The sequence below is a fragment of the Larus michahellis genome, chromosome 5 (genome assembly GCF_964199755.1).
Source record: "Larus michahellis chromosome 5, bLarMic1.1, whole genome shotgun sequence".
In the NCBI taxonomy this organism is placed as follows: domain Eukaryota; kingdom Metazoa; phylum Chordata; class Aves; order Charadriiformes; family Laridae; genus Larus; species Larus michahellis.
The window spans coordinates 38,547,936-38,569,514 of NC_133900.1; the positions used below are offsets into that span (position 1 = coordinate 38,547,936).

The 21,579-nt window shown below is 36.3% G+C and overlaps 1 protein-coding gene across 5 annotated transcripts in view; it reads right to left on the reverse strand.

The window, feature by feature from the left end:
* The window catches only part of FBXW7 (F-box and WD repeat domain containing 7), a 182,702-nt gene that overhangs the window by 81,488 nt on the left and 79,635 nt on the right, over positions 1-21,579 (reverse strand). Inside the window, exon 1 of one of the 5 annotated variants that reach the window (XM_074589658.1) lies at positions 1,212-3,151. The exons of 3 other annotated variants lie outside the window; for them this stretch is intronic. In XM_074589658.1, coding sequence (XP_074445759.1) covers positions 1,212-1,358 — 147 coding nt within the window. In that variant the 5' untranslated portion in view covers positions 1,359-3,151. Of the gene's footprint in view, positions 1-1,211; positions 3,152-9,110; positions 10,540-21,579 lie in introns of those variants that run through there. One more of the 5 variants, XM_074589660.1, reaches the window with a different exon arrangement.

Below are 21,579 nucleotides of genomic sequence, written 5' to 3' on the forward strand. Positions count from 1 at the left end.
AATATTAAACAGTCACATATATATATACACGCTAGTTTTTGCATTGCTGCAGGTTGATAGCATGTTGTTAGCTTTCAACACATGCCGTATACCTTGTACATACAAGAAACACTCAGACATTCAAAGCAACATAGTAATCAAGCTTTCAAGGGTGATCTTGTCAAATTTAAATTTCATGTGCTATTTCACTAACTTTACTAAAAAGGACTATGTTGACATTCAAGGAAAGCCAGCACATTTACAAAAGCTGAGCTAGATTTTAAAACTTGTATCAATAAATGGAAATAGTATTTATTCAGTACCAATAGAAAACTTAAAGTAATGTTGGGAAAATTCATTATGAAGAGCAAATTTATTTATAATTTTACTGAAAAAAATGTACCAAAGCATAATAAAGAAAAATTAATTTTACTTTAAATAGGAGCTCAGCAGTATGCAAACTGAGTAATGAAATCATGATGTAAGTTGATTTGAAAATATTCGCTTTTTATTGAAAATTGTATATTACAGAGAGAACAAAACTTAAAAGACTTTTTTCCCCCCCTACTCATAAATGTGCTTTACGAGCCTCTTTATTCATATAGTTCCTGAAGCTGTAGCATAAGACCCGTGATAGTTTGTCAGGCTAGGATTGTCTATATATAAACTATATCGCAACCTCCACATAGTAACATGCTATTTTTATTTTCTGTAACAGCAAAAATGTTATCTCCATTACTGAGTTACAAAAGTATTAGAATCATATTTTAAGAATCCTTACTAAAAATGTTAAAATATTAATTAGTTTAACATCTCTAAATTCTCTACTTTAGTATCCAGCAAGTTGCATGTGCCAATATGATTCAGAACTGCATTCAATGGATTTTATTACTACAAACTATCTACGTCACCTAAAAGAGTGAGTAACAGCAAAATACACATTTATGAATGCACCTATTTTGTATAGCATTTGTTTTCATTTACATGGTTTACAACTATAAAAGAATCTCTGGCATGTCCCTTTAAATGAGTAATAGCCAAGTCAATATGCACGGATTTTAATTAAATTAAAGCACAAGAGTTATTGAAATAAATGGCCCGAGGGCTCCTCTGTGGCACCCTGAGTGAACAGATAATACAGATATAAGTATGTCCTCATGGAATGAATACACCATGACAAAGCACAGAGCTGCAAGCCAAGTGATCAAAATTCAGGTTTTCAAGACACTTACCCGCCTACGGCAGAAGGGCAGCCCCTGTGCAATGATGCTGATGCTAAATATCTTCATCACGGTTTGGTGTGGTAGAGGTTCTTTGGCACTTTTAAGATCAACAGGAACCAAGCCATGGTTGATGGCCGTTTTCCCAGGTTTGGACATTTTATCGTTCTTACTTTGTCAAGTCTACTAATAATGCAAGAACATTGTGAAAAACTTTGCTTCTAAAGTTGCATGATTTCTTTTTTTTTTTTTTTTTTTTTTTAAAAAGTTTCAGGATGGTGATTCAGCTCCCCACAGCCTGCTGCCTTTGTCTCTCAACCTTCTCCTGCCAAGTGTCCTGACCTGTCTGCTGCTCAGTGAAGTGCAAGCTATCCTAGTATAGACAGGAATTAAACTACCAAGGGGCAGGCAGACTGCTCCTGCCAGTCAAACAGCTGGTGGACCTCCCCTGCAATGTCAGGAGAGCCCTTCTCCAAAAAGGGATCCCCAGACTGAAAAAGAAGAAGAAATTCACAACTGCCAGGAGTTTTAATAGCCACAGCCACTTACACTTATGCTTTAAAGGAAAGAATTTTTTTTTTTTTTTTTTTAAATAAGTCAGCATTGTGCTTTCAGAAGGAGAAACCAAGGAGACTGCAACCTTCAGACAGTAACAGTGTTACTACAGGATAAACTCCACCACTCACTGGGAAGACTCCTTCTGGACCTTCAATAAAATTTGACAGCTAGTAACTAAAAAACTGACCTGGACTTTGCTGATTCTCAACCACCGTCTCCACAAACATAATGTATTGCTAAGTCCAGAAGTTAAAAAAGGAAACAAAAGTGAAAAAAAAAAAAGATACTGGGGAAAAAAAAAAATGAATCCCCTAAAATGAAGGTATTGGCTCGCAACTTGCTCTTTTAATGAAAGTAGAGGCTATAATTTTATTTTCACCTACATTGTGATTTTCAGCTCCTTCTTCCTGGCCATCCTTGCCTATGCACAGGTACTTCAGCCTGCACAGCCCCCCGCCTTCCCTGCTGCTGTGGGGGGAGCAGCATCTGCGGGGCTTTGACTCTAGAGATGCAATGGTACTGGAATATAATCTTTTCTGGTCATCACTGGTTTGAGTACCAGTTTGCTCAGGCCTATCCATCACACTGATGGAAAGGAGAAGGTCCCTTCCTCCAAGAACAGTGTCGCCCAAAGGATGGGGGGAAGGTCTGCCCGCCCTTAAGCAACAAACCTGACTGAGGGCCATTTTTCAGGAAAAAAGTTCTTAGTCCACTGAACAAAGCTGGAACAGCAAAGTCTATTACTCAGATTATCTGCAATTAGTCTACTTCCATTTTAAATAATTTCTTGATTAAATTAGCTTTTCTACAATGCCTCTAGGTTCCCACAATCCCTTTCCGATCCCTATACTTGGACATGTTTCTTAAAAAATATATTAAAACTCTGAAAACGTTTTTGAGCAAAACTAAGTAGAAAGAGAAAAGCCTCGGAAAATGTCTTATGAAATTGCTGATAAAAGACATAGAAAACCATCAAAACCCTTGTATGAACTGAGTCGGTACAGTCCAAAACACAGTGAATAAATGACCATTAAGAAATCTTACAAGTCCCTTTATGCACAAACCAGCAAAGATAATTAACTGTATAATTATATAAGGGCAAAAGAGAGTGTAGTAATGCTTTAATGCTCGAAGCACAACACTGTAACTTGACAAAAGACAGCATTAAAATACGCCTGGTATTAGCATCTCCACTTAGCCCTTTGTTTCCCCTTCAAAAAGCCAAGCTGTGAGCATGCCTCACTGGCATATAGAGGGCCTCCCCTGACCAAACATTTGTTTGTTGAATGGTTTTTACAAAAACAAAACGCATATAGAAAAATCCCTAATGTTTCATTGAGTATATATACATTACACTTAGAGTATCCTCCACTTATAACAAAGTATCTTTCTCAGACAAACAAAAAAAATCTTATTTCTTTACAGATGTTGCACATGGAAATGCTGTTACAGAATGCTGGGTAGCACAGTATTTTCATGCACTAATATTTATTATTTTTTTCTTTTCTATCATTCCATTCAAACGCCATTCCAAAGCACATTTAGGAATACATTTTCTTCTTTACATTTCCTTCTTTGTGCTTCATCCTGTAGCTTACGATATAGTTTACCATTAGCCTGTACTCAACAGCGACACACCATCAGATCGCAGTTTATAGCTTCATTATGAATTACTTCATAAGTAGGCTTTCACTTGGCTGGAAGACTTTGGAAAAGTGTCTTGGGCTGTCAGTTTCACTCAAATAAGAAAACTTCCCTGAAGTACTTCAAAGAGGGAGAAGGAGTAGCCTTTTGTTTCTGCTCTGAATAACTGAAGTGAAGAACAGAGCCAAAACCCCAAAGAGATCAACTCACGTACCCCTACTGATTTATCGTTCAAAAATAAGGAACAGGTCAAAGTTTTCCATTTTTGATATACCGGTCACCGTCTCAATCATTCCAACAAAGTTGGAAGTTTAATAAAATGTATTTATATTAATATAATTTGAGATTTGAATAGTAAGCATGCAACACGACAAGATCAGATACAGTATTTCATACAAAGCAAACCTCAGATACTAGTTTAATAAATACTCTAATTTAATTTCATACAGAAATGTCTCTATGTGTGTGCACTAAGAGAAACTGCTTAAAAACTCAGTTTTTAAAGATTATTTCATTGTGCAATTGCTGAAAGGAAAATTTGACAGTGTGGCAGGTCACGATTTTAGTATCAGCTGTTATTAGTTGATATTAGAACCTCGTATCTTACTACTTTACACACTTAGTCTCTCCTTTTTTTCTTTTCTTTTTTTTAATATTAGCTCCTAACAAAAGTTCAAAACAGGAACATAACTTCGCTCTTTTACACATTTACATACAATTGGGGAGCAGACAAGACTGAAATATGGCATTCTCCAAGCACCGCTCACAGCACAAGTCCTCAGTCACAGGTTCTCCTCACACCTCTGAAAAGGCAAAACTCTAATTGCCAGCCCTTCTTCCTTTGTTGTCTGAGATAAAAGTTGCACGAGTGCATTAGTTTTTCCTCAGGATCTTCCAAACTATTCTAGAATAATTTCACAGGGACACACTTGTATCTGAAAAGAAGTATCACGTTCACATTCAGTGCCATCCCCTTTCTAAGTGGACAAAGCCAAAGCAATATAACCAATCTAACAAAGCTAGATTTCACACTTTAACAAAGTAATAAGGAAAAGCTTCAGTTTTTATCTCTGCCTACTTTCCCCTCCCTTTTCTATCATCGTCTCCCAGAAAAAACACTTGCACTAGCAGATGAGAACTTGTTGGCCCAATTTTATTTCCATGTATCATCACTTCTTTTTAGTCTCAGATTTGCTACACATTACTGACTGTAGGTATTATTGTCTAACAGTAACGTTTAAAGGCTGCAAGCTATGCTGGACAGCTATAAACATTTAATAAGTGAAAGTCCTTAGCCTGAAAATACAACACAGTCTAAATTGAGCAGTAAGAGGGTGTAACAGCAAGACAAAAATGGAGAGGGTTGGCTATCTTAGAAGTGTCAGGAATATATCGCATATGCTAGATATCACTTATTTTTGTATTTATTACGCATATAATTCTAATTTAAGCTCCAAATGTAAAGTTTAAAGAGCAACTCTGTTGCTTTTATCTTTAAAAGTGTGGGGGGTTTTATATTATACAGGGTGAGAACACGTATAAACTTGACAAATGTGAAACTATGAGAATTTGAACTTTAAAGCTCTGTAATACATTTCCCTAACATCCTGTATCTAAATGAAGTGAGGCTGATTTCCAGTGATGCTCTTTTTAGGTCCCCGTCTGTCTTTTTAATCAGAAGATCACAATTGAAGTCAGATCACTTTATTTAGATGCATACAAGTGCCTGAAAAATTGAATTTGAAAATACTAATTTCAGATTGTCATGGACTATTAACTTAAACTTAAGAATCCAGAAGATTCCTCTTTCTTTTTGGCCAGTCCAGTGAAGAGATGTCTTTGTAAAATGAAAGCATGTAGTAATAGCAATAATTTTTATACCTTCAGAGTAATTCAAAGTGATCCTGTAGCAGAGTTTTTTAGGAGCTGTTTACTAGAAAGCAAATTTTACAAAATTAATTAGCTCATTCAGCATATTTAACTCAGGAAGGCCATGGTTTTAAGACATGGATCTAAGAATTTATCCCAAAAACGAAAACCAGCTTACTCAAACTTTACAGAATCTGCTCCTAGAGCTGACAATTGTTTTGCATATTAACATTACTGGGAGAAAATAAACAAACTCATGACATTTTAGTATGGTGACAGAACAGTAGAAGACCTAGAGAGACCTAAATAAAGTATTTGCAAGCATAGAAAGATTAAATGCAGAAAGCAGAACCCCAGACAGTTTTTCCACAGTTCTTAACATCGGCGGTCAACAGCTGCCCTCAAATGGATAAAACAGAGCACTGCAACATTTTAAAACTCACCTTCTCAAAATAATAGCAGCAGCATAATAATCCTTTGAATATATTTGATAATATACTTCCTAAATAACATTTTTAGTAAGCTCTGCATAGCTGTGGCATAAAGAATGCACTATAATTTATATTATACAGAAGCCTTATTGCTCCCTTGATATTCATGCTGGTCCCTGCCCATGTGTAGAAAGAGGGAGAACCATTTTGTTAGCAAGCGAGACAGTCTACACTACACTAGTAACTACTCTTATAGAGCAACTGTGGTCCCAAGTTTATTTATGCAAGGGCTTGCTAATATCAGTATACCAATAGCTCCTAAATAATACATTGCATATTAGCTGCTTTGGACAGGCAAATGAATAAGCTGTATAGAAAAAAGGCACTGCTGTACAAAACTAACTGCAACTGTATTAGTAGTGCCGCACAGAAAAAACTATTGCTCTAAATAGTCTCTATTGTATCCAGGTTTACCCAACAGAAAAATCTGCACGTGTAAGAAAACACAGTGACCCAGACCCCTGAAGAGGGTATGAGAAGAATCAATGGAGAGGATCATTTTGATCTCACAAGATCGGAATTTCCTAATAAATGTACACTTGAACAGCATACAAAAGGGGCAAAACTAGTAGTAAAACATGCAAACCGATTGCTTTCTCTGTAACTCAGGGGAAAAAAACAAGTGTGGTACTGTTATATCACAAGCAACAGAACCAACAAAGCCTGACTCCAGATGAGATTGTCATGCCAGTTTGAATTGTGCCTGAATTACACTACGGCGTCTCCAAGGCCTTACAGTCCCAAAACGTCAGGCAATCTACATGGAAGAGTCACTCTGAACAGCCCAGCCATAGCAAAGCTTTATTTGAGGCTTATGCCTTAACTATGAGTTTTGACTAATAAATGGCTTCTACGGTGTAAAGTAAGGAAAAAACGTCAACTGAACCTTTTTACATGGTCAGAGGAAAAACCAATTCCACAAGGATTCAACGAAGTCTAACCAAGTGATGGTCACCCCGCAGACTTCTTCCTCAGCAGATGCACTAATAAATCCCTTTCCCACCTACTCTCTAGTTCCCTTGAAAGCTTGTGTAATCTTAATCTCTCTCTCTCTGCCAAATTGGGTGAAAATTAGTCAAGAGATGCATAAACTCTGGAAAGGAAGAAAGACAATGACAGGCAGATGTCTCAACTGCACAAGCTTTGTTTTCTTTGGCAACGTAGTGGAGAAGAATATAGATTTTAACTTGGACTCACTCAGATGACACTTCCTTGTTATAATTCTGGCTCTGGAACTGTACTGAGGCACGGCCATTAATAACTACTGGGATGAGAAAGGTTGGTGTTGTCTAATACATAAAAGCTACTTTAAAATTTTTGCCATGAAAGGGCAAGAAGGAGATACCAATGGATCTGTTTGATCCCACAGCTGATCTTCTTTGGACCTGAAATGAGACAAACAGGTCAGATGGAGATTCTAGTAGCAAAAGGAGAAGAGTAGCACCTCCCCTCCTTGCTCTAGTCATTTTATTCCAAACTCTTCCCTAAAGTGGCCGTAGAACTTGTCAGGTTTGTGAGCTCTGAAATGACTCCAGTAAGCAGAATACATGAAAATCCTCAATTTTTGTTGTTGCTGAGTTATTTTTCCAGTAGATTAGCAAATGTAAACAGCGCACAAAGCAGCCAGATGCACGATGAGACAAATAGCAAAAGTGTTTGGAACTGGAGGGTAGTCAAGACCTCCATCTTTGAGCAACAATGAGCTATTAGATCACCTTTCTTTGTCCGTAGATGCCTTAGCATGCAATACTGGTCCCAAGGAGACGACAATGATAAAAGCTTCCTAGGTATCTCAGCAAATACAGAATTTCATCTCAAAAGAAAGTGAAGGGAACATGCAGGTACGGTGCAGCTATAGGCGTGGGATCTGCCCTCAGTCACAACAGTACTAGAGCAAAAGAACATTTGAGAAATTACAAGCGACCATTTGCACAAGCTAACTTTTTGTAAGGTAACATTAAGTGTTTATGAAAGAAACATAAAGACTGTCTAGTAAACTGCGTATTGGGAAGACTATATAATATTAATACTAATGACGCTATTGTATCATTAAAACATACTTAACCATGCACATTTAAAAAAAATAATTCCATCCATACTTAGACATCCCTGCAAGTATACATAATCATTTGAAACCAGAGGCCTATATAAGTAGGCTTTACTCCACAAGCCTCCTACCTTTCTTTACTATACTATGTGGTCTTGTTGTCATTGTCACTTTTTTTTTTTAAACTATCTTTAAAGCATGTGTCTTCATTTCTTCATTAAGCATTTCAGAAAACATTCCAGATATGTAACAGAAATCCAGCTGCATCATCTTGCGTTTTACAAATATTCCAGAAATGTCTGCCCAGTCCTCAATGGCTATAATATGACTTGTTGGATAAGCAAGTTCAACTCTTTGGCCTAGTCAGAGTTGCACCAGCTGTTAAAAACAATTGCTACAGCTGCTCTGCAGGAATTTATTTGCTGACCACTTATTTATGCTGTTGTTGCACCTTTAAATAAAGCTGAGACAAGAATTAAGAACTACAACAACAGGTAGAGAAGCCATGCAATATTTAACACTGGATTAAAATGCAAGTCAAATTCCCAACTGAGGATAAACCGGGGGAAGGGAAAGCAGGTGTTTTTATTAGTAAGGAGGCTGCTTTTATGAAAAAGGAAGATAGGAAACTGAAAATTACCATTCCATATGGTAATTCAGCTTTTCTTATCACTGTATCGCTCTTCCATGTAAAATGAAAGACTTGCAATGAGAAATTCTCTACTTGTATACATACATGCACAAAATACACACAAGGTAGTACCAAAATATTTAAAACATGATTATTTGTTTCTGAATAATGTCCAAAAAGCACTGCCAAAAATTAGTTTTGGACTTAGAATTTTCTTCCTTTATACATATTAAAAGGGAAAATGTGCAATCCCCAAAACTTCAGAAAGGTGTTAAAAATATTTCTTCCACCTAATGCACCTAAAAAAGTATTTATTTATTCTGTAGTGAAAAATTCTGTCCAGCTACCATTTATTCAGCATTAAAAAAAATTCCTCTTGTATGAAGCCTGACAACATAGTAACACTCTTCATATTAGCTATATTATTTACTGTCAAAATAAAAGGTTGAACAATGCAAAGAATTACATTTTGTATGTTTGAAACAATATAGACATCAAGGTCTATTTTGATACAAGATTGTGTTTTTTCTTACTAGAACTGTACAATGCACATAAATCTAACAAATGTAACAACTGATTGTTATACTGGTATTCATTTGATAGCACCAAATTAAGCTATATAATCCTTTTCAGCTGGTTAACAGCATACTGCAAAGGGGTGTGAGGCTATTCATAAAGCTCAAGATATGCGAAGCAAAGAATGCCTAAAGAATGCCTACAGAAAGAAGCAGGTACTTTGTGGAAGGACTGGCACTCTTGGTTGGTATGGTTGCCACCTTGATCTTTTATTTGTCTTTTTTTCCCACTCTTTTTTTTTTCCTTTTTAGAGGAAAGGAAAGCCTTGCCTGTATTTTTATTTAATAAACACTGGCTTTCTTCGATTTGTTCAAATATTAGTTATTATTTAAAATGCTTATGAGTATTTAACGGAAATTGACTTTTTGTATATGAACAACCAAATCCATCTTTGAGTTTACTGGCTGTCTGATACTCTGACTTCAAACCCTGGCAGCAAAGTGCAGTGCAGCAGTACCAAAGTCTGACTGGCACAGCGTCAGAAGTTTCAACAGTCTGTCCTCCAAAACAGATACACATGCATGCACGTAAACACAGCGTTTAGTGTACTTGCTGTAGGACATGTAATACTAGCAGTTTACACCAAAGCCAAAAATTGTGTAGATGGGTGAACACTTCAGGGTAACAACTGAAAGTGTCCTTGCTTTGGATGAAGTCCAGCTTAAAGAGAAGGAACGACATTATTACATTTGGCAAGGATGAGGGATCCATAATGAACAATATTAAGTCTCATTTCTTCCATTCAGGTGTGTCACTTCCATTTTCTTAATTTCATTTTTATTTATTCATTTTAATTAAGTGAATTATTTTCTGTGTGCTTTAGAAAAGTCTGACCAAGGGATCAGAACTGAAGGACTTATGACATTGGCAAAAAGAGCGTTTATTATTTGTTGGTTTTTAATTTTTTTTAAGTACTCAATATATTTGGGTCAATAATGATCATGATAGCTGCCATCATCAAGGGACACTCCATAATTTAAGTGAGAAGAACAAAGGGTCACCTGGCCACTTCCAAACACAGAAAACCAGTGGCTGGATGACATAGGAATAAGAATGCGATGTGCACTTACAGGAAACGTTGCTCACACTTTACTTAAAAGTAGTAATGACTTCTGATGATGAATAAGGTGGAATTTATCCCTGCTGGCAATCTGTGGTGGTGTTCGGTGCATTTTCCACTTTAGCAGATGCACCAGGGATTCAACAAACGTATTAAAATTTAATAAGCATTAACAGAGCAATATTTCATGACACAGCTGAAAAGCACAGCCACTGTCTCCCAAGACTGAATTACATTGAATATTACCAAAAATCACTATTTGCTCTTTTTATATTGTGGAATATACAGTCAGATAGTAAAGTCACTAGGAGACATGAACTTTTAGTAAGAACAAGCATAAAAATAAGTAAGGTTCTGTAAAGTAGTTGGTTTGGACCAGCTTGACTTGGGATAGAAATCTTTGTAGTTCCTTAGTAATTGTGTCCTTCTCAGATCCTCTCCCTCTTCCCAATTCTTGTTACAAACTAAAGAAACAAAATTTAGAATTAGCAAGATGAGGAGAAAGAAGAAATAAGAGAAGTAAGAACAGAAGAGATGCCTGACAGCAATATCTTCCACTTGTATTTCAGTGCTTATTATGGAGATACCCATCCATGCACAAGAACCTTTAAAATCTCAGTATCGATTAATTATACGTAACATTACATCATAAGTTGCACTATACCGAGTCAATGCACAAAAAGTTTTATAGAGATTATTTTAACATAAAGCACATTTTACAGCAATTTTGTGAAGTCTTGAACTTGTTTGGCCAGGAGACAATGGGCAGAAATCTAGCAAAATTTGCATAAAGTTTATGAAGTTTAGACGGTGTTCTCATTAACCACCCTAGGGACAAGAAAGGAGCAGATGCTTACAACAAAGAGAACAGTTTATAGAAACACTGGTTCTAGGTTTTATATGGATTTTTCTAATAGAAATTTCACCAGTAAGGGAAACAATATAATATTCACATGCAACCTGAACAAAAAGTAATGTCAGATTAATAAATCTATACAAAATACATGTTGTATCACTGCTACACAAGCATAGCTTTACGCACAGATCAGACACCATATACTACCACAGAAAAACAGTTCATGTGTCAAAAATCATTCCTTTGTCAATAGACATTAGATGCTGGTTGTTCAAACATTCTGCTAAAACAGCTTGGAAATTTCAGTTTTAAGCATTCTGCCTGTTCAGAAATGATTAAACTAGCATATAAATTGACATTGTCTAGTTTTCCTCCTTCTACTCAAGAATTTGTAAAGATATGTAAATTACTTTACTGTGCACAGTTTGCTGAATAGCAACATGTTCTGCAGATAATGAAAAGTCTCCTACAGAAATAAAGGATGTACAGCTATTTTGCAGATTACAGTGAGAGAGAAATGCATCAGGAAAAAATGTTAGTCCTGCAGCAGCTGTTAAACATAATTCTGGTCCTCAGATCACCTTCTGTTCCTCTGTCCCTCTAAGCTTATTTCAGATTTCATCATTTTATAAGTATAAAACATCAGTGAACACAAGAAATGTACTGATCATAACTTATATTTTTAGACTTACACTTCAAATTCATAGCCAAAAGAATATTTATCACCTTCCATTTGGGAAGAGGGGGTGTCAACAAAACCAAAAACTAACTCACCAGCAAAAGTTTTACTTCCTTCACACTTGGATTCACCATTCGCATCAAGTTTCATAACCAGTAATACCAACTGGACTTAAGCCCCAAAAGGTGAAGCAGCTTAAAATTGACACTCAGAGCAACAGCATCCTGTTGCTGACAAAATGCTCAGTAAATACAGCTGTATCACTACAGGCTGGAGATATTTGGGCTAACGATCACATCAGGCAACAGCACCTGCCACATAGTCAAGAACAGCATAAGGAACAAATGGCATATTTAAGTGGGGCAGAGCTCCCAAATGTATTTGTTAGACAAGCCATGTATCCCAACAACAGTAAGCATACTGAAAGTATTCCCAGGCACATTTTCATGATTTCTACTTCATAATGTTGTTGCCATATAATTGGTGAGTTGAAATGGTATTACTGCATTTTTATTTTTTTTTTTTTTTTTAAAAAAAGCTCATTTTCATTTTGAGAGCAAAGATGCAGAGCAAAAACCATGTAGGTGCCTAATTAACTCTTAGTTCAAAGCCTATGAAAAAGTGTGCAACTACAAGACGCTGCTTCAGGTAGTTATCCTGAAGGTATCAATTTAATTTATTCTACGTAAAGTAAACTGATACAGCAGTTTGAGCAAGTTCCTTTTCAATACTTACCTTTAAGGAGCTCTGCCTAGGCCAAGCAACTAAAAGACAATTCAAGTCAACACAACCTTGTGGCAATGCATCAATACTGAGCAAGTCTAAACCAAGCGGTTGTTTCCCCATCCCCCTAAAAGGTGTCTGGCATTTTTTCTGCTTTAGGGAACTGCTGGAAACAACAGCTATGAACAACCAACCAACAAGGCTACAAAAGAATTACGCACAGATTCAGAAGAAACTACTGGACGTGTCTGGTAAGAACCACCAGGAAATAAGGAAGGTATACACTCTGAGCTGCAGGCTTCACTGCAAACAAGGTGCAAATGTACCTTGTCAGATACCTGTACAGACAAATCTGCCACAATCAAAAGCTCTGTAGGTTTATTTTCCAGCGTAGCTAGTTGAGGTCAATCCCTTGACTGGAGTTGAAAGACTGACCTCAGTTATTGGCACAGAAGTAGAAAATTGCTTGTGCCTTGCTCAGCTAGTTCTTTAGTCTAGTAAGCAATCTCTGTAACAGAAAACTAAATGAGAAACTAAATCAGCACTCTCTCTTTCCACACCAAAAAACATGGGGGGGTGGGAGGGCAAGGAATCAATTAAAATCTACTTATTAAATACAATCTTGTAATCAAAACTATGACCCAAACTGTCAGCATCAATGTTTTCTGTTAAACTACTTTTCCTCCTTCCCAGGCACTGATATTCTTGACTTTTCTTTCTATACACAATTACTTACTTCACAAATTACACATTAACACTGTCATTTAATTCTGTAGTAATATTTGTAAAATCATACTGAAAAGAGGTAAGACGCACTTCATTAAGGGAAAGAAAAAAACAGAATTTATTATAAAAGAAATTCCTGTCCTTTGACTGCAAGTGGCAGTTTAACGTAACAGTTAAATTTAATTACTAGGTATTTCAAGAACTTTGTATGAGAAAGCTGAACTGGATAACCAAGCTCTTAGACGACCTACGAACTATAACAGGGATAACCCCTTTACTACAAGCAGAGCCCACGTATCAATTAGCAAGCTTCATGATCTGCTTACAGAGTAGGGAAATTAGCAGAGCGGCAATTATTTAACACCAGTTTTACCTGCAAGTGAAGGTGTAAGAGCAATTCTACTTACAAAAGGCAAAAGTACAGCTAAACCTCTGCAAGCCTTGGGCAGCAAATGAAGCACGGTCTTAGCTTAGCACGGTCAAGTAAAAGCAGAGCAAGCAAGAAGTACTTTTCAAAAGTGCTGGTACTTGTAGTAAAGAAGCGTGATGCAGGTTAATACAGATGGGGAAGGACCTTGCTGTATACAGAGAAACTGAGAATCTGCATTCCTTCCACGGATGCTTTAATATTTAACAAACTACATCTTAATGACAGTTGCATAACCTTTCCAAATGATCCTGCATGCTTGGAATCATTAGCAACTAAACTGTGTAGTATATAAATGAGAAAGAAGTCAAAGGTTAAAAGTGCTGATTGATATTAATCTCAGAGTATGAATATTTCTAATGTTATTATAATCCAATACAAAAATAAGGCTCAGTAACCGAAGAGTAAAACAAATAAGTTTAAGACAGCAGAACTTGCTCCAAAATAACTAATTGTCACAGTAAGGCAAAAGTCATTCTGACAGACAGTTGTAAAGACCATTTATTGTTTACCTTGAGTCATTTACTTATTTAACTCATTATATTTAGTGCTGTAGTTCAGAATAACCAAGGAAGAAGAAAATTTGCCAGTTCCTAAGCTTTTAAAGAAAGCAATGCAAAAGAAGCTTTAATTAAAAAGGAGAATCCCAGGGAGAAGCAAAAGGAAAAAAGTTATATTGCTAATGTATTTTAATATTTTTTTTAACAATCAGAGCAATTCTTAACCTATATCCTTTTTGACACAGCTTTAGCCAAATTATTCCTTAGTTTAAAAACTCCTTAAAGCATTGACTGTTAAGGCAACTCAGGAGACGAAAGGCATGAAGACTCTACATACCCTATGTGTGATCCCAGCAAAAAAAAGATGAAAAAAAAGAATCTCTCTTTATCATATAAAGTTTTTCTCCTGTGAACTCCTAGCAGAGAACTATATACTCCATTCTTATCACACAAGCCATCTGAAAATGTTTAATACTTCTCTTTAAAGGAAATATTCCTACATCATTTCATACACTGGAAACAGATTTCTTCACAAATGAGAAATATTGAGTCCTTCTGCTCCAGTTGTATGTATTCCCCAGACTTAAAAAACACGCTTCAAGTTTTTAGTTGCAAGGGCAGTGAAAACCTTTGCAAAGGAACACTGCATAAGTCTCCGTAGGGCTGCAGCAAAGCAATAGCAGCCCCCTCTGCTGCTCAGAATAGGAAAAAAAATATTAACATACACTGTTAGAATAACACCACCCCACCTACACACAATATTCCAACCTTCTCTCAATTGTGTGTACTGCCTGTACACAAAGCAAAAAACTACTTCCAGGGATCAGCATTTCTCTAATCATCCTTTATTTCCCCCTACCCCTACAAGGCTTTTAGTCTATTAACATTCTGACAATAACTGCAGACTTTGACACAGGAGTCCCTCTTCACTTCACATATACACAAACTGCTTAACACAATCTTAAATTTTCTTTGCTTTTAAAAATTAATGCTATCCTTCTGTAAAAAGCCAAAAATCACTGAAAAAAATAAATCCTTTATATCCTTGTGGCTCTATGTACTAGCTTGGACCAAGCACTTCACAGTAAAAAAACCTGTCCCAGTCTGCGCTATTTGAGAGCTCAAAGCTACGTATGTGAGCGTGGCTTTAGATTTGTTTCAGAACTTGACATGGACGTCCTGTTCTAGCTCCACTCAAGTTAACCCAGTTTATTCATTCTGTCTCTTCCTCCTCCATTCTCCGGGGTCAACAAACAAGCAAGAAAAGAGCACCATTACTTACACACTCACACCCAGTGACTTACAGCCAAACAGACAGTATGGTACCCGGAATCAGAAGATGCTGCAATCAAAGCACACCTTTTTTACAAGAAAATTAAGCTGCTTCTCAGCTTTTACCATTGTTATATGTAATATATGTTATATATGAAAGGCATCTATTAAAAAAATCATCTTACTACCTTTAGCAACGAAGGAAATACTCAAATATGGCAACTGCTGAAGGGGTATCAAAGTGTTTTTTGTGGTTGTAGATCCAACTATACCAGAATTTTTCATCTTCATTTAGCTAATCTGTTTTCTGTTTCTTAGGAAGCTCTGGTTAACCAACAAAGCAATCACCGACTCAGCCCACAATCCTGCAACAAGCAAACCTGCATTTGAAGAGGACACTAATTTGGAAATTTAGTGGAGGGTTCTGCACGCAGAATGTCTGACTGCTATTGAGGAGTCACCATCACAATCCAAACAGTTGGCACACAGATATCATTTCACGTTCATATACCCTAATTTGCTAAGTTTCATGACAGACTCAATAGAAGAAAAGGAAATAAATGTTGAAGAGAATCTCCCACAGATGGGCTCAAACGCTCCTTCAGACATCCCTCCAGACAAGCAGAGCACCCAAATGTGTTTCCTGAAACCCATAACAAGAAAAATGGCCACACACCAGTTAACAATCCTCAGGCTCTACCTGCTCAATTGAATTTTAAAATTCAGGTCCCTACAGAATACATGAAAGTACCTTTAGTGCCTTCTGGTGTGTATTCTCCCCTCAAAACACAATTTGTGGAGAAATATGAAATGGCTCCTGGAATCCCACCTCGAATGGGAGGGCGTGGTATGAAAAGAAGTTCTATGAAAATTCAAGATGGTGTCTGCCTAAAGTGACAGGCATGCTTTTAAGATGAAAGAGGGCTGCTATTTGCATATCTCTCAACAACTCTTTCCTACGTGTACAATATAACTTTTTGCCATGAACACAGTAAATCACATCTTCTGGTTTCTGTATAATCTGCAGATTTTTTTCCTCTTTTCACAGAGACCAACTTCAAGCATGCAAGGGGGGAGTAAGAAAGGAAACATGCCTTGATACCACAGTTTGACCCAGAGCACATCTATACCTGCCTCTGGAAATCTCACACTTGCTAGTCTGATATGAAGTAGTTATTTTGCTTAATCATAGAAAACTGTGACAATATTTGCTGGAACGAATGCAGCTAATCCTTCTCAGGAATTCATGGGGTTAATTTTGGTTTGTTTTTGTTGTTTTTTTTTTGTTTTTTTTTTTGTTTTTTAACTTGGTTATTTTCCTAACTAAGGTGGCTTCACCATTAGACACATTTAATATTAAAAGTACTATGTAATCTAGAATCTTCGATAAAGATAAATTAATGCAATGTAGAATTTTAGATAAAGAAAAACTAACAGCACAAAGTTCAATTCATGGTAGCTTGGGTATAAGTGATCATGACTTTCTTCCCCGCTTCCAAAATACATCAAATACAAGCCAACGCTAAATGAATCTGTAAAGTATTTTAACTGTTTACAAACAATTTCTAAGATAATCAAGAAGGCAATATTCCTCCAAATAAGAAAAGTTCACAACAATTAAAGAAAACCAACTCATCTTGCTGAAAACTGAAAGCCTCAATTAAAAACAAAAAATTTAAGTATATTGAAGATGACAGTCACTAATATTTAAAAACTACAAAACTGGGAGTTGTAGAAACAGTTAAGCAAACTAAAAGACACACAAAAATGGAATGAGTTAGAGATTATATATATTATGATCAAAATTATTTTTAAGAATTAGAACAATCAAAATATTTCTGGAATGTCAACTAAACCTAATGATACATAGAAAAAAAATTTGAAAAAGGAAACAGAGTACAACCTGGATACCCACAGGCTGAAACCCAGTCCAAGATAAAAATAATGCAATGGTCGACATAGAATAGAATTAACAGCACTGATGCCAATTTTTCCATAAAAACATACTGGTTGTCACCCATGTCATAAACACCAGTTTTGATAAAGATAAAATATTGCTGGCATGATATATTTGTTAATACTACAATTTCAAGAGTATGAACAGAGGCAGACAAACAATTTAAATCTAAAATAAGCAAGAATGTTTATTTACATGAGCTATTCCCCAGTGACGGTGACTACCAGTAATACTTTCTTGTCCTTGCAATACTACAGAATGCCACATGTACTGAGAGATAAATGCACGTAAGAGCAGTTGCTATGAAATATGTGATGCACTGCAAATGTATTTGTTCGCCTATATTGTGATTAATTGTTACATGACCATACTTTAGGAACTCACGCAACAGAAAGTCATCACAGAGGACTGGAAATGGATGCCACAAATACGATGCAATCAGTGAAGAATCAGCATCAAGCGCTTGTTTCTGTAAGAGTCGCGCACATATTATTTACTTTGCCCTCCTGTGCTATTTAATATTTTTATATAACAGACATGACAGCATTTGATAGGCCAGATCAATGCAAGCAAAAAATAACAAACGGTAAAGGATCTGATGAGGTACACTGGATGTGAGAAAACTCTAGTCACTTTAACACAACCAAGCGTCAACTCTCATATGTAGGTACAAAGGACACAGGCCATACTTAGAGCACACAAGGCTCTCTGAAAAAGGCTTGCATCATGTTAGGCAAATCAGTCGAACATGAAATCCCAATGTAATGCTGCAGTCAAAAGTGTTAATGGAATCGTTTGTTATATAAACAATTAAAATTTGTTCATGCTGTATATTTACCTGTCATTGGCACAGTTGCTACCAGAGTTTTAATCTCAGTTGTGATATCCATGATTCAAGATGGATGTTCAAAAATCAGAGAGAGCATTCAGGGAAGTATCATAACGAGAACAAAAAAATAGAAAGATATGCCCAATGGACACAGGATCCTTATTATTTACTTTTAAGAGCCCTTTCAGGGTGAACTTAATTGCTTTATGTATGCAAGGGAAAAAAAAAACCTCTTGTTAAACAGCTCTTCAGTACAACAGGAAAATAATAAATTGTAATGGTCAAAAAAAGACTAACAACAGGAAGAAGGCAGAGTAGAGTAAAGGTGCAGAAGTTTAGACACTGATGATAACTAACAAGCTATTAACCTAGGCTTGACATAGATTTGTCTTGCTGGACTGTTTCCTGTTTTCAAATGGTGAAATTTTTCTAAAAATACACTTTAGCTTGTGCAGAAGTCAATACAGGCAGCCTAACATTTTATGCAGGAAATGGTAACAGGTAACCACAAGGACCCTTCTGGATTCCTGAGTGTTGCTGGTGAATGTAATGAAGACACTCCTGAACCACCGGCCTTTTCATTTCAAGTCCACATGCCCTTTAGTCATACCGTTTTCACATTATGGCAACAATCACCTCAGTCATTTGCACAGAGTAGTAATATGAGTTAAGTATTTATATATAGTTTTATATGTATATTATATAAACATTACCAAAAACATGAATATCTATAAGATGCATATATACATATAATGGGTTTGATGCTTCTGGTGAAGTTTATCAGGTAGAAGAACACAGCTAGCTTGCTGCTGTCAAGTGGAAGTCCAGGTGACAGGTGGCAAACGCAAGCAGCATACTTTGTGGTGTTATGTGGGAACCTTGCCATTTCCTTCCTTCACCGCACAGGATCCCGCAGGCCAATAAGCAAAAAAGTAGTCAGATTAGAAAGGGACTTTATTCAGTACTTTATGAGGAAAGGAATAAAAAGTAGAAGGACGAGGAGATATCAAAAAGTTGAGATGAGTTGCACGACACCTACGGCAGTAGCAGTTGCTATTTTATTGAGTCTCGCTATTATCTCTTCGTATTTGTTAGTGATGAAAACTGTATGTTGCCAATATTGCTACACACAACCAGACTAAAGTAGCAATTGTGTTGGATCAGGAATGTATGCTTCCCAGGAGCCAGGCACACAAACAGTAAGTAGCAGACTGAGCCGTCACAGACGATGCTGGCGGTGCACAGCAAGTTTCACAGGAGCACAGCATATGGCAAGGGAGCAGCTAATTCAGCCGGAGTCATGAGAACTGTACTAGACTACAGACGCTGAGAAGCATATCTGAAAAGCTAAAATAAGTCTATCAGGTTCAGGTCTCCTAGGATGAGTCTATCTTCAACAGGTAGAACCAAAAACAACGTCTAGAGCTGGTGAGTCTACAAACATGCCTTTTTGTTCTCAAAAGCCGCATCTTAATGAATCATGTTTATTTTTACTCTGGTAATTCATTCATGCTGCAGCACAGCTATCTTTCTACAACATTTCTTAACACAGAATGTGTTCCTATGGTTAAAAGTTGGTTTATTAATGAATTGGAAACAATAATGTTGCATTATGTCAGTCTTACTGTGTAACCATGAGCTAGAGCAGTGTCGGCTCCAGCAGCTTTCAAACCTGTGCTGATCCTTCATGTACGCAGTTAAAACTACATAAAATAGAGCTGCACCATGAATCAAGAACAATTCTCAAATAAGGTTCGCTACCTAGCTCCCCAACAGTTCTTGCAGGAGCACAGCCTGGGGACGGAGCACAGACAACAATGGCCAGCACTGCACGGAAGCAATACGCAAAGCAACTATCAGACCCCACAGAAATTGTGCTTCTATATATAAAAAAAAAATAATAATCTGACAGCTTCCTTCAGGCTAAACCAGCTTGTTTCAGTTTATGTCAAATACACCTTAAAAAAAGGAAGAAAAAACTTGCATTCGTTATCAGACATAAGAAAAAAAACCTGACCACCACTGAAAACTACGCTCTGCTCTATCTGTATATAATTTGAGTATGGTTATTTACAAAACACTTCAAAAAGTTTCCAATTCAGAAACTTAAAAACATATTTTTGAGTGTAAGCATTTCCTACATGAAATATCGAGTCCATACTGGATGCAAGTTGTTATACGATACTCAGTAAGTAATACTACATCTAGGAAAACCAAAGCAGAAACAAAAACAAGAATCTGAGTTGTAGAAAGCCACTTGAACGACATGAAATATGGTACTATTTCACTCCAAATTAGAAAGAATATACTTCAGTACCTTGAACAGTAGAATTATCAATAGAAAATTATATAATTTACCAAAATCTCATGTGAAAACATTATGACTTTTCAAAAATCGAAGATATTAGCTGAGATACTTTAAACACACAGGTGAATTGCATAATAATCGCTATTACCAAAAACATATTTGTTAAAACATATTGCTGCAGCTTGCAGAAGCAAATGCTTATCCTATTTACCTGTTCTAGTGCATCTTCCAGACTGATTCTCCATCTCTATACATGGATGTTCATACTCAAACACACAGGGAACCCTGTTAACTTATGTTAACTGATTTTTTTGTGGGTTTATTTTGGTTTACATCACGTTTTTTTTTCTTTTAAAGTACATTGTAAGAATTTGAGTGGTTTTTGTCATTTTGTTTTTTGAAAGGTGAGAGGAGACTAGGTGTTCTATTACTAATTAATGATTAAGAAAGAAAAATTGGTACATAGACTTCGGAACAACATTATTCCACAAAAACACTTACCAGCTCCTCTTTTTTATTAGTCAGTATCCCCTCTTTCATTATTCTTTCAGATTTTGCTGCTGCTAAGAGTTAAGAGATTTCCTATGTCCTAAAGAATTTGAAAAATACGCTGAACTGCCAATATACACTGGAGTTTATAATCCAAAACCCCCTTTTTTTTTTTTTAATCTAAAATGTTAGGTCATACAAGTAGCAATAAAAAATACGAATATTTATTTCCGAATTCTTATTCCACATCAGAAGTTCTCAACGATCATTGCACACAATTTACAAGGTCCTCACGAGCAGGATACTATATGACATTATGTAATGACTTTGTAACTGAATGACTGGCTAATGCACTTTTGTTTTTAACCTATATTTTGTCAATGAACTCACTATAACCTGGCCAGAAGAAAGAACCTGATGTTTCTATAATATTCCACCCTATTTTTTTCATTACAATGTTTTCACCTAAGTGAACCAGATATTCTCAGAGAACACCACATATCCACGATTGCTTACCTTCCTTCTTGCCTGCTTTGAGAAGGAAAAAATCATAAATAATGCTGGGAGGGTCTTAATAAGTGTGTGAATTAGCATGTAAAAATATTTATAAAGAAACACCTTGATCTTTTGAACATAGTCATCAGAGCTCTGTTCCTTAAAACATATAGGCACATTTGTTCATGTCAAATGCATGCAAAAAATTTGATTATTAACAGTTAAAACAGTATAGTCTGCGGA